Source organism: Schistocerca serialis, chromosome 8 (assembly GCF_023864345.2).
Source record: "Schistocerca serialis cubense isolate TAMUIC-IGC-003099 chromosome 8, iqSchSeri2.2, whole genome shotgun sequence".
NCBI classification, from domain to species: Eukaryota; Metazoa; Arthropoda; class Insecta; order Orthoptera; family Acrididae; genus Schistocerca; species Schistocerca serialis.
In genome coordinates, this window is record NC_064645.1 from 347,643,386 (window position 1) to 347,663,074 (window position 19,689).

General features: G+C 38.9%; 1 protein-coding gene across 1 annotated transcript in view; it reads left to right on the plus strand.

Annotated features, from left to right (window-relative positions):
- LOC126416731 (protein SYS1 homolog) overlaps positions 1-19,275 on the plus strand; it is a 49,700-nt gene extending 30,425 nt beyond the window's left edge. Inside the window, exon 3 of the mRNA XM_050084554.1 lies at positions 18,930-19,275. Coding sequence (XP_049940511.1) covers positions 18,930-19,170 — 241 coding nt within the window. The 3' untranslated portion in view covers positions 19,171-19,275. The remainder of the gene's footprint in view (positions 1-18,929) is intronic.
- The last annotated feature ends 414 nt before the right edge of the window (positions 19,276-19,689 follow it).

A 19,689-nucleotide genomic window follows, 5' to 3' on the forward strand; every position in this document is an offset into this window, starting at 1 on the left:
AGGTCACTATGGGCCCCAGCCATTCACTGGTGAGGTTGTGGATGTCTTGTAGCACACCCTTGAAGGAGGTATTGGGGCAAACCGGGGCCAGGTGGGTGATTGATTGCTCTTTGGCTCCACATCAATCACATTGGGGGCATTCCGAAGCTGCCCACTGAGTCAAGCTTTTGTTGCAGATGCCATGGTTTGTGTGAATCTACACCGACAGCTGCATAGATACACTGAAAATCAGCAAAAAGCAGAGGCAGAGGGTATCCTATAGCACTACTAGTTCCACTTGCAAATAGAATGGGGAAAACACAACTGTCCGTATGAGCCCTAATTTTTCGTTACTTACCTTCATGGTCCATAAGCACACTGTATGTTGGCAGCAGTGGAATCATGTGGCAGTCAGCTTCAAATGCCGATTCTCTAAATTTTCTCAATAGTGTTCTTCAAAAAGAATGTCACCTTCCCTCCAGTGGTTTCAATTCAAGTTCCTGAACACTTAGGTAACCTGCCTCTGAATTGCTTCGATGTCCTCCTACAATCTGAGCTGGTACAGATCCCAAACACTAGAGCAGTAATCAAAAATTGGGTGCACCAGTGCCCTATATGCAGTCTCCGTTACAGATGAAGCACACTTTCTTAAAATTCTCCCAATAAACCAAGGTTGACCACCCTTCATCCCTACCAAAGCCCTCATATACTTGTTCTATTATACCACTTTGCAATGTTATGTCCAGATATTTAAACAATGTGACTGTGTCGAACAGTACACTACTAATGCTGTATCTGAACCTTACTGTTTTGTTTTTCCTACTCATTCACATTAACTTGCATTTTCCCACATTTAGAGCTAGCTGCCATCCATCACACCAACTAGAATATTTGTCTATGTGATCTTGTATCCTCTTGCAGTTACTCAACTTCAACACCTTATGTACACCACATCATCATCATCAGTAAACCACCACAGATTTCTGCCCACCCATCTGCCAAATCATGTATGTAGAGAACAACGGTGGTCCTGTCACACTTCCGTATGAAACTCCTGATGATACCCTTGGCTCTGATGAGCACTTGCCATCGAGAACAACAAACTGGGTTCTATTACTTAAGAAGTCTTTGAGCCACTCACATATCTATGAACTTATTCCATATGCTCATGCCTTCGTTAACAGCCGGCAGTTGGGCACACTATCAAATGCTTTCTGGAAATCTAGGAGTATGGAATCTGCTTGTTGCCCTTCATCCACAGTTTGCAGTATATCTTGTGACAAAAGGACAAGCTTAGTTTTGCATGAGTAAGGATTTCTAAAACCATGCTGATTCGTGGACGTAAACTTCTTAGTTTCAAGAAAATTTATTATATTTATACAGAGAAAATGTTCAAGGGTTCTGCAGCAAACCGAAGTTGGGGATATTGGCTCTGTAATTTTGCAAGTCCGTTCTTTTATCCTTTTTATATACTGGAGTCACCTGTGCTTTTTTCCCAGTCATGTGGGAGCTTGTGCTGGATGAGAGATTCATGATAAATGCAAGCTAGGTAAGGGGCCAGTGCCATAGAGTACTCTTTGTCAAACCAAATTGGGATTCCATCCGGACATGGTGACTTATTTGCTTTCAAATCTTTCAGTTGTTTCTCTATGCCAGGAATGCTTATGTCGTCCATATGGGAGTCTGGCCGATGATCAAATGACTGTATGTTTGCACTATTTTCCTGCATGAACAATTTCTTGAATGCGAAGTTTGAAACTCCAAGTTTCATTTCGTAATCTTCAGCTGCCATGCCAGACTGGTCAACAAGGGCCTGAGTGGAAGCCCTAGCAATTTTACATAGGACCAGAATTTTCTCAGGTTCCCTGCCAGATCTTTTGCTAAGGTATGACTGTGGTAGTTGTTGTATGCGTCACACATAGATCTTTTCACAGAGACACAAATCTCTACTAACCTTTTCTTGTCGTCATTTGAGCATTCTCTTTTGATCCAAGAGTGCAACACCCTCTGATCCTCGGCATTTTCTAAATTTCATTATTAAACCATGATGGTTCTTTTCCATCCTTTATCCACTTACTCTAGGCACATAACTCTCCTGACCATGACTTACAATGTCCTTGAAATTTCCCCATAATCCCTCTGCATCCATCTTACTGTAACTAAGTGACATTAATTCACTCTCTAAGTGAGATGCTAACAACTGCTTATATGCTCTACCTAGCAGAAACACTCGCCTAGCCTTCTGGACTGCTTTATTAACTTTCGTAAGTATAGTTGCAATAATGACATCATGATCGCTAATCCCTGTTTCTATACTGACAGTCTTACATCATTGTCTTCAGGGAAGAGAAAATCCTGGTACCTTCAAAGTTGGACCTGTCATGAGATGAGGGTTCATGACATTCTGATCTTGCCAGAGTGATGTCCAGTGATCATTGATGTTGAAGTCATTGAGCTGGTTGGCAAATGCTACAGGGAGTGTCTTGACTTCAGTCTCAGTTGCTGTCATTTGGGGAAATCAACACAAATGGAAAGGGATGGTTGACATTACATTTTCCCAACTGTGATTTGAGGGCTGCCAGCCATTTAGTTTGGAGAGGTAAGAGATTGTGGTAGTCATTGGAGGCCAGTTGTTCTAATAGTTTCTGTTATGGTTTGGATTGCCTGGTTTAGTTGTTTGTTGGCAATGTTGGTATGGCAACTGTTGATTCACAAAGGAGCACAGAATTCTGCAGTTGAGTGCATGAGGGCTGTTATGGTAATTCTTGAAGTTTCATCAGTAGAATCTCACAACATACTGCCCAGCTTCTGAATCAGATGATTTTTTTAGTGCTGTTTGAAGGCGAGTGTTCTTTCAATAGTGACACAGAGGTATGTAGGATGTGGATTATCTTTCAATGTGACTCCATCATAGTGAACAACAAGAGTTCTTTGAGCTTCTCTGCTGCAAAGATGGAACAATGTGACTTTATTTTTGTTTGGAGTCAGCTGGAAACCATCTTCACTAATTATGACAAGGTCATCTGTTTGGGCCAAACTCAAACACTGAGTACCGATGGTAGTGTTATCTGCGTACATGAATTTCCAAGATGTTGGTAATGTATCTGTGATGTATATGTTAAACATTAGAGTAGCTAGTATAGATCATTGAGGTAGGCTAATTCGTAGACTATGGAAAATACTTGACTTTCCATAGATGTGTTCTTGGAAAAGTCTGACACTGAACATCTTGTTGAGTAGATGAAGAAAGTGTCTGCAAGGAGTAAGCTGTTATACCATGAGTGTCAGTCCTTTCGAAACTGTATCATAGGCTGAACTTAAGTTAAGAAATGCAACTGATGTTTTTTTGTTGTTGGAATCTTCTGCCTATGTAGGCTATGAGCAAGAGGACCTGATTGCAGCAGCTTCTCCTTGTCATAAAGCTATCTTGCTTATTGGTATGCTTTTGTTTACAAATGGTATTAGACATGCATAAAGCATTCTTTCAAGTATCTTGAAGCAATTGGTTGAAAGTGCAACTGGTCTGTAGTTTTCTGGCAAAGTGATGTTTTCCTTAGGCTTATGTGTAATAATAACTTTGCTGCTCTTGAAAGGTTTTGTTAACTTGCCTCTTGCAGAATATCATTGTAAAGATTTAAAAGCCAGTACCACATGTTTGCAGCCACATGTTCCATTAATTCAGTATATATGTTGTCTAACTGTGCAGCTTTTCTGCATTTTTAAAAGTTGATTGCAGTATTGAGTTCGTTCACTTTGACAAGCTCTGATTTTCATGAAGAATCATTTATTTATATCTTAGTTATAAACTGTAATACTGAACTGTCAAAAGAAACAAAAGAACTTAATCAACAAATTTGTGTTTTTTCTGTGAATATTGTTTCTCCTCGAACACACAAAATTACTGTCCAGTATTCAGCTTCTCTGGAGCACATCACCAGTCTCATCAGGGGAAGCCCTTAACCCTCAATCCGAATCCCACATTTGGCCATCCTGATATCATCCAACTCAGATTATGAGTAGTCACTTGGCCAGGGTTTCATAAAATCAGTGCATGTTGTTGCAGTTCTAGGACCCTTGTGGTTATCATGTTCTTGGCATATGTCATAGGTATCATTAGTTTTAACTTTTGTGACTCAATAGGGACCTAAGTTCTTGGCCTTTAGCTTTAGTGTTGGTCCAGTTTGTGTTCATTATACTCCCACCAGGTCACCAACTTCAATCTTCAAGGCTTTCTTCTGACGTCAGTGAAAGTTAGCTTGGTTTTCTTCTTGCACCTTGCTGATCTGTAGCTTAGCATCTTCCTTCAAATTACTGCATCTCTCTAAAAGTGAACTACAAATTTCTTCTTCTACAAGGTGTACAACTTTGATTCCTCCATTTTTTCCCCAACATTTGAGACTTTAATGAAACAAACTGGTTACACATGTGTCATTCAAAGTATTTTCCATCGCTGGCCACTACTTTCTCCCATCTTTCGGGCAGTGTACGAATCCCATGTCGAAAAAATTGTTTATCTTTTGAAGTGATCCACGAATCGATCCAATTTTGACTTCTTCATGAGATCAGAAGTGTTGGTCAGCCAGACCATGCGCCATTGATCTAAACAGGTGATAGTCAGAAGGAGCAATGTCTGGAGAATACGGTGGCAGGGATAGGACTTCCCATTTTAATGTTTCCAAGTACGTTTTGACCTCTTTTGCAACATGGGCTTCAGTGTTGTTGTGCTGCAAAATCATGCCTCTCACTGTATTGCGGCTTCTTTTAATGCTGTGCTTGAACACATTAATTGCGTTCGATAGCAGGCACCTGTGATTGTTTTACTTGGTTTTAACACTGAGCTGGTCCCACCAAATGCAGAGCATGATTGTGGAGCTGTGAATATTCAGTTTGGCCATCAATGTGGAAGCATGGCTGGGATATCCCCATGAGTTGGTTTTAACACCTCATAGCACATGACATCCAGCTGGTCCCACCCAATGCAGAGGATGATTGTGGAGCTGTGAATATTCAGTTTGGCCATCAATGTGGAAGCATGGCTGGGATATCCCCATGAGTTTTTGCGTTCAGTTATTGTGATTAACCCATTTTTCATCCCCGGTCGCAACGCAATGCAAAAATCCCTTCTGTTTTTGTCTCTGAAGCAACTGTTCACAAACACCGTTCAACGTCTCTTGGTTTCAGCTCACATGGGACCCAAGTTCCTTCTTTCTGAATCGTGCCCATGGCTTTGAGATGTTTTGAAATGGCTTGCTGTGTCACACTAATTGTGCCAATTCTTCTTGAGTTTGACATGAGTCTTCACTCAGCAGTGTCTCCAATTCTGTATCTTCTATAACATTCTCTCTTCCACCACTATGGTGCTCTACGGTGTTAAAATCACAGTTCTTGAAGCGTTGAAACCACTCGTGACACATTCTTTCACTAATAGCACTCTCACCATACGTACTTGAGAGCATTCAATGAGACTCAGCTGCTGATTTCTTCTATTGAAACAAAACAGTAACACCTCCCACAAATGACAAGAATTAGGCTCGTAAACTGACATTTTCAATCAAGAACAACTCTATGATGCAGATACAAATCAACTAATGTTTGAATGTGGTTATGTTGACCGAGGCACCAAGCTAACTGCCTGATGTCTGTGATCTCTTTCTTTCAACTGCTACTTACCGTTGTTGCCAGCTACCGGCAAACGGCAGAAGCAAAGTTGTACACCTTGTAATAATTTTATGTTGTGAAGATCAGTCTGTTTATGCATCGTAACTCCTATCACAAATTAAAATAGGGTTTTCCCAGTACTTCTGTTGGATGTTGAACTGATAGTACCACCTTGTACCACTCATTAGAGCTATCAATACTAAGCTTAACAGTGATTTTAGTCAAAGTAGACTTGATCCTCTCAACCTGTCCACTGGCTGTAGGAAGTCTGCCATTATTAAAGTGTGTTCCTTCTGTAGTGCAGTACCCCTTGAATTCTTGAGAAGTAGAGCAAGTCTCTCTGTCAGTAATTACTTGCACTGGATTTACAAAATTGGCTTTCTGTTAAGTCCATCTTGCTAGTTGCTTCTATTGATCTTGTAGTCTTACACATGATAAACTTGATAAATGCATCAAAAATTCTTTGTTTTTGCTAACATTTTTGGAGAACAGCGATCTTGTAAGCTATAAAATTAGTGAAAAACAGTCTAGAGCATAATGGTTATTTTATGTGAACAAACTGGTTTCGGCCTAGTCTTAGGCCATCTTCAGAATAACACCAACAGCTGATGTTGATGACATCCAGAACTGTCAGTAGACCTCAGTTGCTGAAGCAGAGCAGTTTCAGCAACTGAGGTAGGACTGTTCCAGATGTCATCAACATCAGTTGATGGTGCTATTCTGAAGATGACCTGAGACCAGGCCAAAACTGGTTATTTTAAATAAAATAACCATCTCAATCTAGACTGTTCTTCACTAATTTTAAATAATTCTTAGAATGTGGTTGTATCCTTTGTGCTTTGATTGAAGTGGTCCAATATGATCCATGTGATAAGCCCATAATGGTTCACTTTATTATGATAAGGATAGTTGTTATTCACCATGTAGGGGAGAATGCTGAGTCATGTACAGGCACAACAAAAAGACTGTCAGAAAGTGAGCTTTTGACCAACAAGGTCTTTTTTTGAAAAACACACACACACACACACACACACACACACACACACACACAAACAAACAACTACAGTCTCTGGCAGCTTAACTCGGACTGTGGCTTAAGCTGCCAGAGACTGTAGTTGTGTGTGTGTGTGTGTGTGTGTGTGTGTGTGTGTGTATGTGTGTTTTCAACAAAGGCCTTGTTGGCCAAAAATTCACTTTACGACATTCTTTTTGTTGTGCCTATCTGTGAGTCAGCATCTCCACTGTGTGGTGAGTAGCAACTACCCTTTTCATAATATTTTTATATTCCATCCTGGATTTTCCGTTGTTTGATAATGGCTCAGTTTCTTTGAATAAGGGATGAAGGAAACTTTCTTTCATGATTTCTTACTTACAATTAAACATTTTACATAATTTAAGACCCTTCTTTTGACCTTTTTAGTCAAATTCGGTTTATAATTTTGTTTTACTTCCTCCTCAGTTTGCTTAACTCAGTTCTTATGCACAAGCTTGATGATTTTACATTGCTTAGTATGTGAAATCGTCGGAGTATCTCTTCTGTCATAAGACTTGAAATGAATTCCACATCTCATTATAAGGTTTTTGTGGTGTCACCACCAGACACCACACTTGCTAGGTGGTAGCTTTAAATAGGCCGCAGTCCGTTAGTATACGTCGAACCCGCGTGTCGCCACTGTCAGTGATAGCAGACCGAGCGCCACCACACGGCAGGTCTAGAGAGACGTACTAGCACTCGCCCCAGTTGTACAGCCGACGTTCATAGCAATGGTTCACTGACAAATACGCTCTCATTTGCCGAGACGATAGTTAGCATAGCCTTCAGCTACATTTGCTACGACCTAGCAAGGCGCCGTATTCAATTGATATTGAGATTCTATTAATGTATCATCAAGAGCGATGTTCTACAAATGTGGATTGAAGTTAAGTATTCCAGAAGCTACGTACTTTTCTTTATAGCATTCATTACGTATCCTGTTTCAGACTTCACGCCAGCCTGCGTGAGTTTAAGCGCGTGCCTTTCGGCTTCCTCTCATTGTGTCTAGGCTGTCTTGCCTAGACACAACAGTTTTCATAAGGCCGTTCTTTGAGAATGCTCTTGACTGCTGCTAAACCATCATCCTTCTCTTGAGCTTACTGTCTCTAGCAATTAAACCATCTGCAAAACCAAGCAGTACATTCATACACTGACTTAAGGCACCTATATGTTTCAGCCTAGAATCAGAGTGGTATTCAATAGTGTAGGAATGCTCTTCCAAGGCTAAAGCCCATCTTGCTATTGTTGGTGACAAACCCTATGTACCCATAATCTTTTTGATTGCAATGCAATCCATTAAAATTTTAAAATGTATTCCTCACAAAGACACACTGAATTTCCTTAAGGCATTAACAATAGTTAAAACTTCAAGCTCATATCTATTGCATTTTTCCTCTTGAGGTGTTTTTACTCATATATGAGACTGGATGGAACTTGTCATTGTCTGTAGATTTTTGCAAAATACTTCTCCAAAACATTCTTAGCTTGTGTCCCTGTGTAACTCAGGTTTGCATGTTAGGCTGTAGCTTTTTTAAACTGGGCCCAATGAAAGAATATCTTTGAGCTTGAATACTTGCCTCTGCTACTCTTCAATCCTGTGTTCTCGATTATTCCTCAATAAATCACTCAGGGGTTTGGCAGTTGCAGGCTAAGTTGAGCAAAACTTCCTAAAGGATCCTATCAGACATAGGAAGTTTTGTATTGCTGCAATAGATTTTGGTTCTGGAAAATTTTGAACAGCTATTGTCTTCTCAGGCGGAGGTCAGATATGTCTAAACTGTATAACACACCCAAGAAATTCAACATTCCTCTTCAAGAATAGGCATTTTACAAAATTAATTTCCAAGCTGTATTCTTCTGCAGTTTCTAACACTAAATTAAGCCACTGAAGTGCCTCATGATCACTCTTTGTTGATATTATAGTATCGTCCATGTAAATAAATATTATGTTCTCTTGAGTCAATCCCAAAAAAATCGTAAAATGCTGGAACACTACAGGTGAATTTGATAAGCAAGGTGGAACTTTTCTAAACTGAAACTACACTGAGTGTGTCACAAACGAGGTATATTTTCAGCTTTCTTCTTCAACATCAATGTGGAAAAAAACATTCTGGAGGTCAGCATGGAAAACACCCAGGTATCTTGTAGTTTATCTAAAAGATCTTGTATGAGGAGCAATGGATAATGATCTTTCACTGCGATCGTGTTTGATTTGTGATAATCTCCATTTTTCTTTTTTACAACTAACACCTGGCTAGCATATTCAGATAAACTTGGTTCTGTTATTCAATGATCATGCCACTTCTGGACATGGATGTTAACAATTTGTTTCTCTCCTGGTGACAATCTTATGGGTCTTCTACATACCGGTTGTTGTTCTCTCACAGTAATCTTCATTCTGACATCACTGGACTTTGTCTTCATTGGGGTGTAATTAGTCACTAAATCCTCAATGTCTTTCTTTGTTTCATCACTGACAGAGTTTTCAGTGTCTAATTCTAGTTTGTGTGTTACATGGATACATGGAAGATGAGCTTCCCCTTCAAGTTTTCTAATTGTAACTCCACCCTTGTTTATTAAAACTTCAATTTGATCTAGAAAATCAATTCCATCTACCATTTCTAAATTCATTGTGGCTCTGGAAACCACACAAATATGTTTCAATTTTCACACAATCAGTCTCGACAATGCCTGTAAAATATGCATGTGGAGAGATGAAGTTTTTTCCAGATCCTATCAAGACTCCATCTGTTTCTTGCAAAATTGGAGTATCCACAGACTAATGAACATCATGTCATAATAAATTAAATTGGTTGCCACAGCTAATTATTGCCTTCACTTCTCAGTTAGTTATTCGTACGTATTTAAATTTGCAGTCTTAACACTGTTTGCATTCATAATCGCCTTTTGATTATTCTTCTCGTCCCTTGTCGTTGTGGTTGCAGTCACTTGACTTGTGACTGCTTGCATCACAGTTGAAACACTTTTTGTTTGGATCCCAAGCTGTGCGTGTAGTATTTCTGTTACTTGAGTCTTTAGCCTCTTTCTTAACGGAGTTTAAATTTTCACTGCTGCAACTTTTTAAATTTCTTTTCAGCAACAATTTCACAGCTCTTTCATAATGCCTCATTTTTTCCTTAAACTTTCTCACACTTCCAGTGCCATAAAGTAGAAGTTTTATGCTGGAGTCAGCTTCTGTTCCATCAGTCACATACTGAAATAAGGAGTCAAGTATTATTGGCACGGCTGGCAATTTCCTTCATTACAGGAAAATATTCTTGAAGAGACTCTTCTTGTTTCTTATTTCATTGAGCCAGCAGTTGGTTAACCTCCACAGCTTTTGTTTTCATGCCAAACTCTTCCTGCAAAGCTTTCTTAAATGCAGCCCACAATGTAAGACCCTTCTCACCATGAATAGAAATCTTAGCCAAACCTTCAAGTGATTTTGCAAAAACAAGCATATGCAGTTCACTCCAATCCATTAAAAGTGCCATTTACTCAAAAGTACATGATCCACTTTTTAACTGGTCATCTTCCAGTGCCCTAAATGATTTAGTTGCACCCTCGACATCACTAAATGACAGAGTAAATTTACATTGATCTTGTGAATGCAGTGAGATTAGTGTTTTACTTTTATCTCTTGTTCCTAAATCAAAATCTTTTTCCATCTTCTTCTCAAGTAAACTTAATGTTTTATGACTACCCATTTGTATTTCATCCTCTTCTTCATCATCAGCATTGTCTCCATCCCCTTCACATTCTGTGTCGTCATTAATTTTCAAAGTAAGTTTGTCAGTTTTAGATAAATAATAACAAATCTCAGTAGTCATGTCATTTTTCTCTAATAGCATGGCTAAGCTGTGTGCCTGTGGTTAAAAAAAGTTGTCAGGATTATATCCTTTCCTCCATCTTGCAGATTTGAAGATAGGTTTCTGTTTAAAATTAAAAGAAGTTGTAGAGCTGGTGGTGTGAGTTAAAAATCTCCCTCTCTCCCTGTGTGTGTGTGTGTGTGTGTGAGAGAGAGAGAGAGAGAGAGAGAGAGAGAGAGAGAGAGAGAGAGAGAGAGAGAGAGAGGGAGAGATAATGCCTAATTTAAGTTTAAACAGTGGAAAGGACATGTTGGAATATCAACAGTTATGAAAGGATAGATTGCTATTCACCATAAAGATGGCATGTAACTGTTTGAGTTTGCCTGAAAGCTTGTAAAGCTATTCACTTTTGCTACAATTCATGCCTTGTACATTAATTTGGCATATTCTAATTTTGGAGGCAATTATCAAATGGTCCTTAGAGTTTTGTTTGCTTCTTTCTTGTCACAATGTGTTTGATAGGAGATCAAAAGACAGTTTGGCAGTATTAAATGATGGAGAGGGGAGCATGAGTACGTACTGTTACAGATGCAAGCAGCTTTACCACAGTCCCGCCCCCCAGTTTTAATATTAAGACCTAAAATCAATTTTGTGTGAAAAGTGTGAACCTTACAAAGCTTATCAATAAATGATAATGAAGTGGAAATGTTTGAAGCAGAAGGAAACCTACCTACCAGATGCCGAAACATAGAAAAATCCAGTAAGGGGGGGGGGGGATGTTGAGATGATGAGATCGAAGAAGTAATGTTGGACAACTGTTGGAACTTCATCAATTTTAACATAAAAGAGAAAACAAAATTTAATGGGGAGGAGTAAAAAAGAAATTTACATAGAGGGATTTATGGAGATGGAAAATAACCCTGAAATGTGGTTCACATGAGAAACAAGACATAGATAATGAGTTGGAAGTATAAAATGAGTTGGATGTATAACACACAAGATCAAGTCACATTTTAGAAGTGCCTGACAGATTGTAGTTTTGAGAGTTTTGTTTAAATTTTCCACAGTTTGTGTGCTGACACATTATAATGATCATGTTAAAGAGCAAGTTTTTGAGACTGAACTAAACTACTGCAAGGACAGTACTACTGATGCACACATGATTCAGAAAGTTTTATGAGAATTATTAATCTAAGATCTTGATCTAAAGACATTTTGAAATCATTCACTTTTGTAAACAGACAGTTGTTTTCTAGAAGACTGAGCTTGGTACAATACCCCCCACCCCCCACAGGGATCACAAATATTTTTGAGTATGTGATTGGCTACCATGGGGCCTACAACTTTGCGCCACAACTTCCCTTTCTGTGCTACAAGCTTATGTTTCCACTATCCCTTTCCCCCCTCTGTCTTTCTAACAGAAGGTCTTCCCTCTGTCTTTCTAATAGAATGTCTTTCTGGTGCAGTTCCTGCTTGGCCCTGGTACATGTTTTAGGACCTTAGTTTTCCATTTCAGTTCCGATACTGTCTACACTTTTCATTAATAAATACTTGGTCCCCATTGTTGGGTTTGACCTGCCACCACTTTTCCAAATTTTTCAGAAGTGCATATCATGCAGGTAAAGTCGCCCAGTGTGATATGTGTTCCACCTTCGTGCCTTTCCATCTTAGCACCTTTCCTTTTCAATGAGATAGTATGCTGAAACACAGCTTAGTGGCCATCCCATTGTGAGGGGGTCATCTAGTACTTGCATGCTGGTAGCCCCTGACCATGCAGGGACTGCAATATTGTGCCTGAGCTGAAACTTCCCCATGTATACCAAGGAGTATGTGCCCATGGTGCTGGGGCATGGGGACTCCAATCAACAGATTACTGACCAGGTAGCCATTGCTGAGGGTGGGTGGCTCCCACGGGGGAAGCACCTGTTCTGAGCTTGTGGCACTGTGGTGGATGACTTACATTTGAAACAGATGGAGTTTTCTCCCACTTGTGGTCATACGGCCCCATCAGCCTACTCAGAAGGAAAATAACTTATTCAGCGCAGAGAGATGGCCACAAAATGTTTTCTTGGCTTGCTACACCATGGGAGGAATGTAGGGCCAAACGACAAGTATAGAAATACTCCCTCCATAGAAATACTCCCTCCAATACTTGATTTATACAAGGACAGATGGCGATTCTTCTTTGATTAAAACAGCATCCCCTGCCCAGTTAAGGGTGTTGCTTGCCTGTGACTAGCTGGGTAACATTCAGGTGACTGTCACTCCCAGTAATAATCTTAACATGGTTCAAGTCATTATTTTCTATCATGACCTTCTCTTGAAGTCTGACAATGAGGCGGACCAACTTGGAGCAATGGGGTGTACACTTTGATAGAACAGCTTTGTGCAACAGTTATAGAAACTGTCATTTAGAAAGCACAATATTTTTTGAATGCTGAATTTATAATCCATGGGACAAATTATTGGTACTGACAGTTCAGGCAGGCAGACAGCAGTGTTGCTAGACATGGGTTATGCAACCCCACACCCAGTCACTACTAATCACATTCTCAAATGGCAAAAACAAAAGCCTCGACAACATGCAGTTAATGTATGAATTTATTTAGAGCTGCTGTTTGTAGTATATAAACTCCAAAACTTGAAAAGTGTTATTTAGTATCTAGTAAGGCAAAATATCATAAAGGTATTTGTTATACGTAACTGTAGAAATGAAAACTATTTTCACAATGTCAGCAAACATTCACAGTTTTTATTTTCATTGTTAAATAATTGCATTATGAACTAGTTCTGCATTGAGCAGCTGAATAATTTACTCAGTGGGATGACAGGATGCTGCCATGGTGCCTTTTTAAATTCTCAAGTGTGTTGCGGTTATGCTAATGGGAAAACACCACTCATATCACTGTCAGAATCTGATTTAGAATAGCTCTTTTCTCCTCTGCTTGAGCTATGACTGCTCTCTCACAGATGTATTATTAAATTTTCTGTGCATTTTTCCATGACATCTTTGTGGCTGCTTATCTAATGGCACATGCAGTTATGATCACAGTTTTTGTCCACATCTTACTTGTCACTGTTTACAGCTTTTACTGGAAGATTCTTAATTATAAAGATAATTTTTTTTTTTTTTTTTTTTTTTTTTTTTTTTTTTTTTTTTTTTTTTTTTTTTTTTTAAATATTTGCACCCATACCCATTGAATTTCATTGAAATGACAGTGGCATGGAGGAAGCTGAATGATTTCATGCCCTTGCCTTTTATCGATCTCATCAGTTCTGTATGCTGGAAATTGTTCCTTTTGTGCTACAATTTTGAGCAGTTCAGCCATCTTTGAAAGTTGTCTGCCATCTCCATTTAGTCTTTTCATCCACTGAATGAGGTCACAGTGCCCCCCCCCCCTCCCTCGAAGTTTATGTCTTAGATGTGAACAATAGAATGATGTGGGGCATTATCCATAATGAGCACTGATGGCCTTGTCAGATTTGTCATAAGCAGTGTCATGAACCACTTTGAGAAAACTGTGCTGTTCATCTTTTCATTGTAATCACCTGTCTGTGTTGAAAGAAACATTAACAGACAGCTTGGAACAAAATGCTCGATGTACCTGCGCATAAAACAATAATCCCCCCCCTTTACCAACAGGCACTGCCATTGCATCCTTGGACATTTCATTTTTCGAGCCGCTACTTGAAGAATGACTGGCATTACTCCAAGTTTCATCTCACCATGTCGCAGCCATGATTTTGCACAGAAGTCTGCAATGCCATGCAACAACACCAGTCCTATCCATTAATATATCACATCCATTAAACACTTAGAAGCTGAAGCCTATGTCTTTGTGCACTGTATGCAGTGAAAATTTACTGCCTTTAAAAAGATCATCTTTATGAAGGAGCAATGTAGTTAATTTGGGATTTTCCCTTTTGTTATAATAGCCTGATGACATATAGCATGTTTGTAGGAATCGGTCAAATCTCTTACTTTTTCCTTCGCTGCTTTTTTCCTGGTGTCTGCAGCCTTGATTTGCCATTCTCGTCACAATCTATATTGTACTGTTCTTCCCATATCTTTACAACAGTGTTCACATACTTTCAAAGCTGTTCAGTTCCCTTAACAACCTGAGTGACAGGATAAAAGGGCTCACTTTTCTCCCTTTCTTTGTCTACATAGTCCTTCACTGAACATGCAGATTCACAAACCTGGCTGTGTAGCACGATTTTCTTCCCCAGTTTCACTTCACATCTTGGTCTTGCAAGTTATGCAAGCATAACTCATCACAGTGGACATAGTTTGAAATTAATTGAAGCAAATGAACTCATAAAAACAAAATAAACTATGAACTAGATTTCTAGTTACACAAACAATGAAACACATGCATGTCAATTTTACAACATGGCAATGTGGCTTGTGCTACCTGCTCGAGCCCAGTCCATTACTGGCTGGCGTGCAGTGGTCACCAGACAATACAGTAACAATACTGAGCTGTCAGTACCGAAGACACATCTTCCAGACTACATTGTTGAATATGATTTAATGTTTGAGTAGGTATTGTAACGAAAAATATTTTGATTCGTTGCCCATAAGAGAAAAAAATATACTGATTTATTTTAAGCCATTAAATGACCTGCATTGGCAGAAAGAATAATAATAATAATAATAATAATAATGTAAGCCATAAAACCAGTAAGATTATAGCCAAAAATTAAATTAAATTTCGTGTGGCACTGTTGGTCAGGGATATCCCAAGGTGTGGGTTCAGCTGCCCTGATGAAAAGGGTGTTTCTCCTCTACGCACATTGGCCCCTTTCTTACAGATAAGTGAGAGATGTGTCATATGTATTTGTGGAGTGTAGATGAGTGTAATGAATGTGTGTATAGTGTAGTGTCACATTTGTGTTGTGTGATTATAGTCAGAGGGAGAGGGTGATACCTGGTGCCGGCACATAGCTTACTCCCCTTTAATAGCACCAAGGGAGCAGCTCAGCTATATATCCCAATTCTACAGATGAATTAACATCAATAGTGTCACATGCTCTCACTTCACGAGACAGTACTGCTACCGCCTCTTCTCCTCATGCCAGCAAAAAAAATTTCATGCACCACAAGGATTCAGACCAGCAGCCTATCTCAAGAAATGCACAGGCACGTGTTAGTGACCTCAACTTTGAACATGGATAATACAGCCAAGATATTACTTGTAGTACTTTTCTGTGTGTAACTATGCTTTCATTGTATAATATATTTTTGTAATACTAGAAATACCAGAATGAAATTTTTACTATTTGATAAAAGTTCAGGTTTGTGATAAAAACAGCTGTAACCAAAAACATCTTTGTCTTCTAACATTTGACAGCAACTTGGGCAGAATTGACACATTACTCTGGCATTTGATGTATCAGGTTGGTTTTGTTTTGATCTGTTTTGGGCAGTGACCAACATTCGTTTGACAGGAGATATAAGCTCAGATGAAAATCTATTAATGCAATCCTTAACATGCGATTAAATGCTTAAAACTGAAATCAACAACACACATGAAACATCGTGAGCTCTTTGACAGATGATCACATTTTTGTCCGTTACCCACATATGATTAGATTAGTGACGCTTGATATACCTGTCCTTCCAGCATGTATTGAAAGAAAATTGGTAACACTCTTTTATTTACCATTCTATGGGTAGTCAATTACAATGAATGTGAATTATTGTATAATCCAGCAGCTTATCTGCAAGATCCGAATCCAGACAAGGTTAAGACACTAGATTTGTGATTCTCAAGTTTTCTTGGTGCGAATGATTTTAATAATGTGATTTTGGTGTTCTGCCACGTTATTCTTTTCATTTTATGCACAATAGTATGACAATCAGCCCAGTCATCATCTTTTAGGTGCTGCAAGTTTTATTGGTATGTTTACTCGCTGCTTGGGCTCCAACCAGACTGTGAACTATTGTTGTCGCACCTCACAGTGTATAGTTTTATGTTTTTCAGACCTCGCACTGATGTTCTGTGAAACACATATTCTTTCAGCTTTTTCAAACTCTGGCGGATATGATGGCTGTTAAGATTTTAATAAACTGAGTGCTGGACCTCAAGCGTTATTTAACTTAACACTACCATCTCTGATTATTTGGTTTTCTGATATCTTTATTTCAACAGAATCCTTAATTATGCTGTCCCAGAGGCAGTACCTTGAATATAATCATGAAATTAAATACAATGAGGCCAGTATTGTGATGTAAATGCTAAGTTTGTGGCGCAGCATAGTTAGTGTCTGTCATGAACAAGGACAGTGGTTTCAATTTGAATAACGCTTGGGGTCAGGCACCCAATTTATTGCAATCTTGTTGGTCATCATATCCATCAAAGTTGGAAAATGCTGAGAAACTTTTGTGTTTCACAGAATACTAGAGCAAGGTCTAAGAAACAAACGTGTCAAACAGAGCAGTGGACATCGGGAATCGAACTCAACTATGAACAATAGTTTACAGTATGGTTGGAGTCTAGGCAGCAAGTACACGTAAAAACAAAACTCACAGCATGTGAAGAAGACAGTTGGATCACTTGTTGAAATATTGTGCATAAAATGGAAACAACAGCCCGATAGAACACCAGGAAGCACAGAGTTAATTACTAGATTTGTATTTGAGCAGCCATATTTGTAATTTCTATTTCCACGTATCAGTACAGGTGAATGTCGTTATAACCCCACCAGTAAAGACACAGCTATTTCCTTTCAATACTTTTGCTCCGATAGAGTTAGTGTGGAGTCTTTATAGATCTTTCTTTAATTGAGAGATGACTAAGATGTTCTTATTTGTGATATATATATATATCATTGTGTTTTGGGAACAACACAATGGTACTACTGTTCATCATGAAATGTAAAATTTGTAAAATTTGACTGTCATCTCTCTCTCTCTCTCTCTCTCTCTCTCTCTCTCTCTCCCTCCCCCCCCCCCCCCCTCCCCCACCTCCTCTCCCTTTGTGAGACATATTTGTGTCTGCCAAAAATTCACAAACATGTTGCAACATCAGAATTGGGAAGCAGAGAAATAGGCAGGTCAGTTATCAGAAGAAAACCAAAAGACTTGAAAAAACATTGGAGGTACTTACTCATGTTAAAACACTTATTCATGTTAAAATTGAAGCCAAAGTTGCAGTACACAAAATGGAAACAGACATAAACAATTGGGTGTTTCAGTTGAAACCACGTCTAGTTTCTCTTCAAATATTACGTGGGCTTTTACTCTTAACATTAATTGGTCCATTTATCACCAGTTTTTTTCTTTCTTTTGTGATTGATGAAAATCTTTGTGATCTATTATTTTGCACAATGAATAATGGAGGCCACAAAGAAGATACAAATTCTACTATAATTATTTATTTGTCTTATGTTTGATGCTATATAATGCACATTTCCCTGCTACATTAAGACTGAAACTGAACTTTGTAAAGAGTATGATCTTGTTATATCTTTAGTTAACATATTGTAAGAATAATCATAATACTGATATACAATAAAAATGAAGTATGATAAATATAAGGGGCAATCAAAAAGTTTCGGTTTGAAGGCCACACAGACCAGAATCAGTATGCCAATTGGGCAATATTACCATGAACACTGACACACTCATCCCACCAATGCACCAGCTTGAAGATACCCATTTGGTAAAACACTGTCTTGCTGCGTTAATAAGTCTGTAACTGCGTGCTGCATATCCTCGTGAAAAGAATTGTCAAATCTTTTGGGGCATTTTTTTAAGGAACCAAAGTCAAGATAATCCCATCTGGGAAAGATCAGGACTGTAGGGCTGGTGCTAGTGTGTCTCCTATTTACATTGGTGCAACATCTGCATGCTTTGCAACATTTGCAATATGACATATGTTATCATGAAGCAGCAACAGCCCATTCATAGTTTTCTTGAACATTTCTCCTTAATTGCATGCTATAATTTCTCCAGCTTTGGTCAGTACCATTCCCCAGTGATGGAGACACCAGGTTCCTTGAATTGCTGTCTGTAATGGATGAAGCTAGCCTCCCAGATCAACCAGCATTTAGTGTTGAATCACGATCAGCACAGAACTTGGCACACCATTCCACAACTGTGGTTTTTGGCCGGCATGTTGCCCCATACACATTCTTCTTTCTCCAAAGGATGTGTACAGGTGTGTGTCCTTTGGCGGCCAAGTAAAGCACCAGTCCTTTTTGGGGTAATGCTTCCATAATTTGTTTTCTCATTTACCACATGCACATAAGAAAGACACAAATGCCACATTAATCCCTTGCCTACATGTTGGCACTTGTATACCCACATTAGTCGCGCTGCATTGCATATATGATGCAGCAATGCCCTCAGATGGAAACATTTTGATGGCCACTTACTTATTCTTGTCTTACATCAACAACCCCTTTTGGTATGATGATAAACCTTGATTTTAATTTCTTTTCAGTGCTCTAGGACTGTGGTTTATTGTGCAGCGTACAAAGCAGTGCTTGGATTTTTCTTGTACAGCTCACCTAATACACCTCATTATATGCTGGTACTACAACAGCCACTTCCCAAGTGCTTTCTCATGGTGGTTGTTGAATATAGTGTGCCTCACAATCATGTGTGTGTGTGGAGAATTTCTTTGCATGAGGACAGAACTACAAGCAATTCCTTTAAATATGGGACCTAAAGCAGACCTGTGATGATTAATGGTGCAACAGATGACTTTAAATTTCCATGTTTGTGCTCGTTTTACTAGGAGAAATGTAACATTTGTCTTAAAAATAAAAATGTTCTACAGCTGCAAATGCATTTCATGAAATTTGATATGGAAATATAACAGACTGTGATACCATGTGGAGAAGTCAACAATTGATCAGAAATACCAATGGATATAAAGATAGAAATATTTACATATGATCCATTTTTTTCATATAACTGCCCTTTTGCTGTGATTCTTACCCCTTTAAAGCTCAAAGTCTTTAGATTTTTGCTATAGATGTTATAGGATATCCTGTTCCATCATTGAAATATTAGCCTGCAAGACAAGATTTAATTAGCTACAGTTAATTTTCCAAACACTGAGAAGGCATTCGCTCCACAGATGTTTTTGAGAGTGCAGCTGCCAGGCAAGCATAACTAAAGCGATGCCTGTAAGCTTAGCAGCGTAAGTGTACAGCAAGAAGTACTCAGGTAGAATAGCGGTTATGCACACTTAAGAA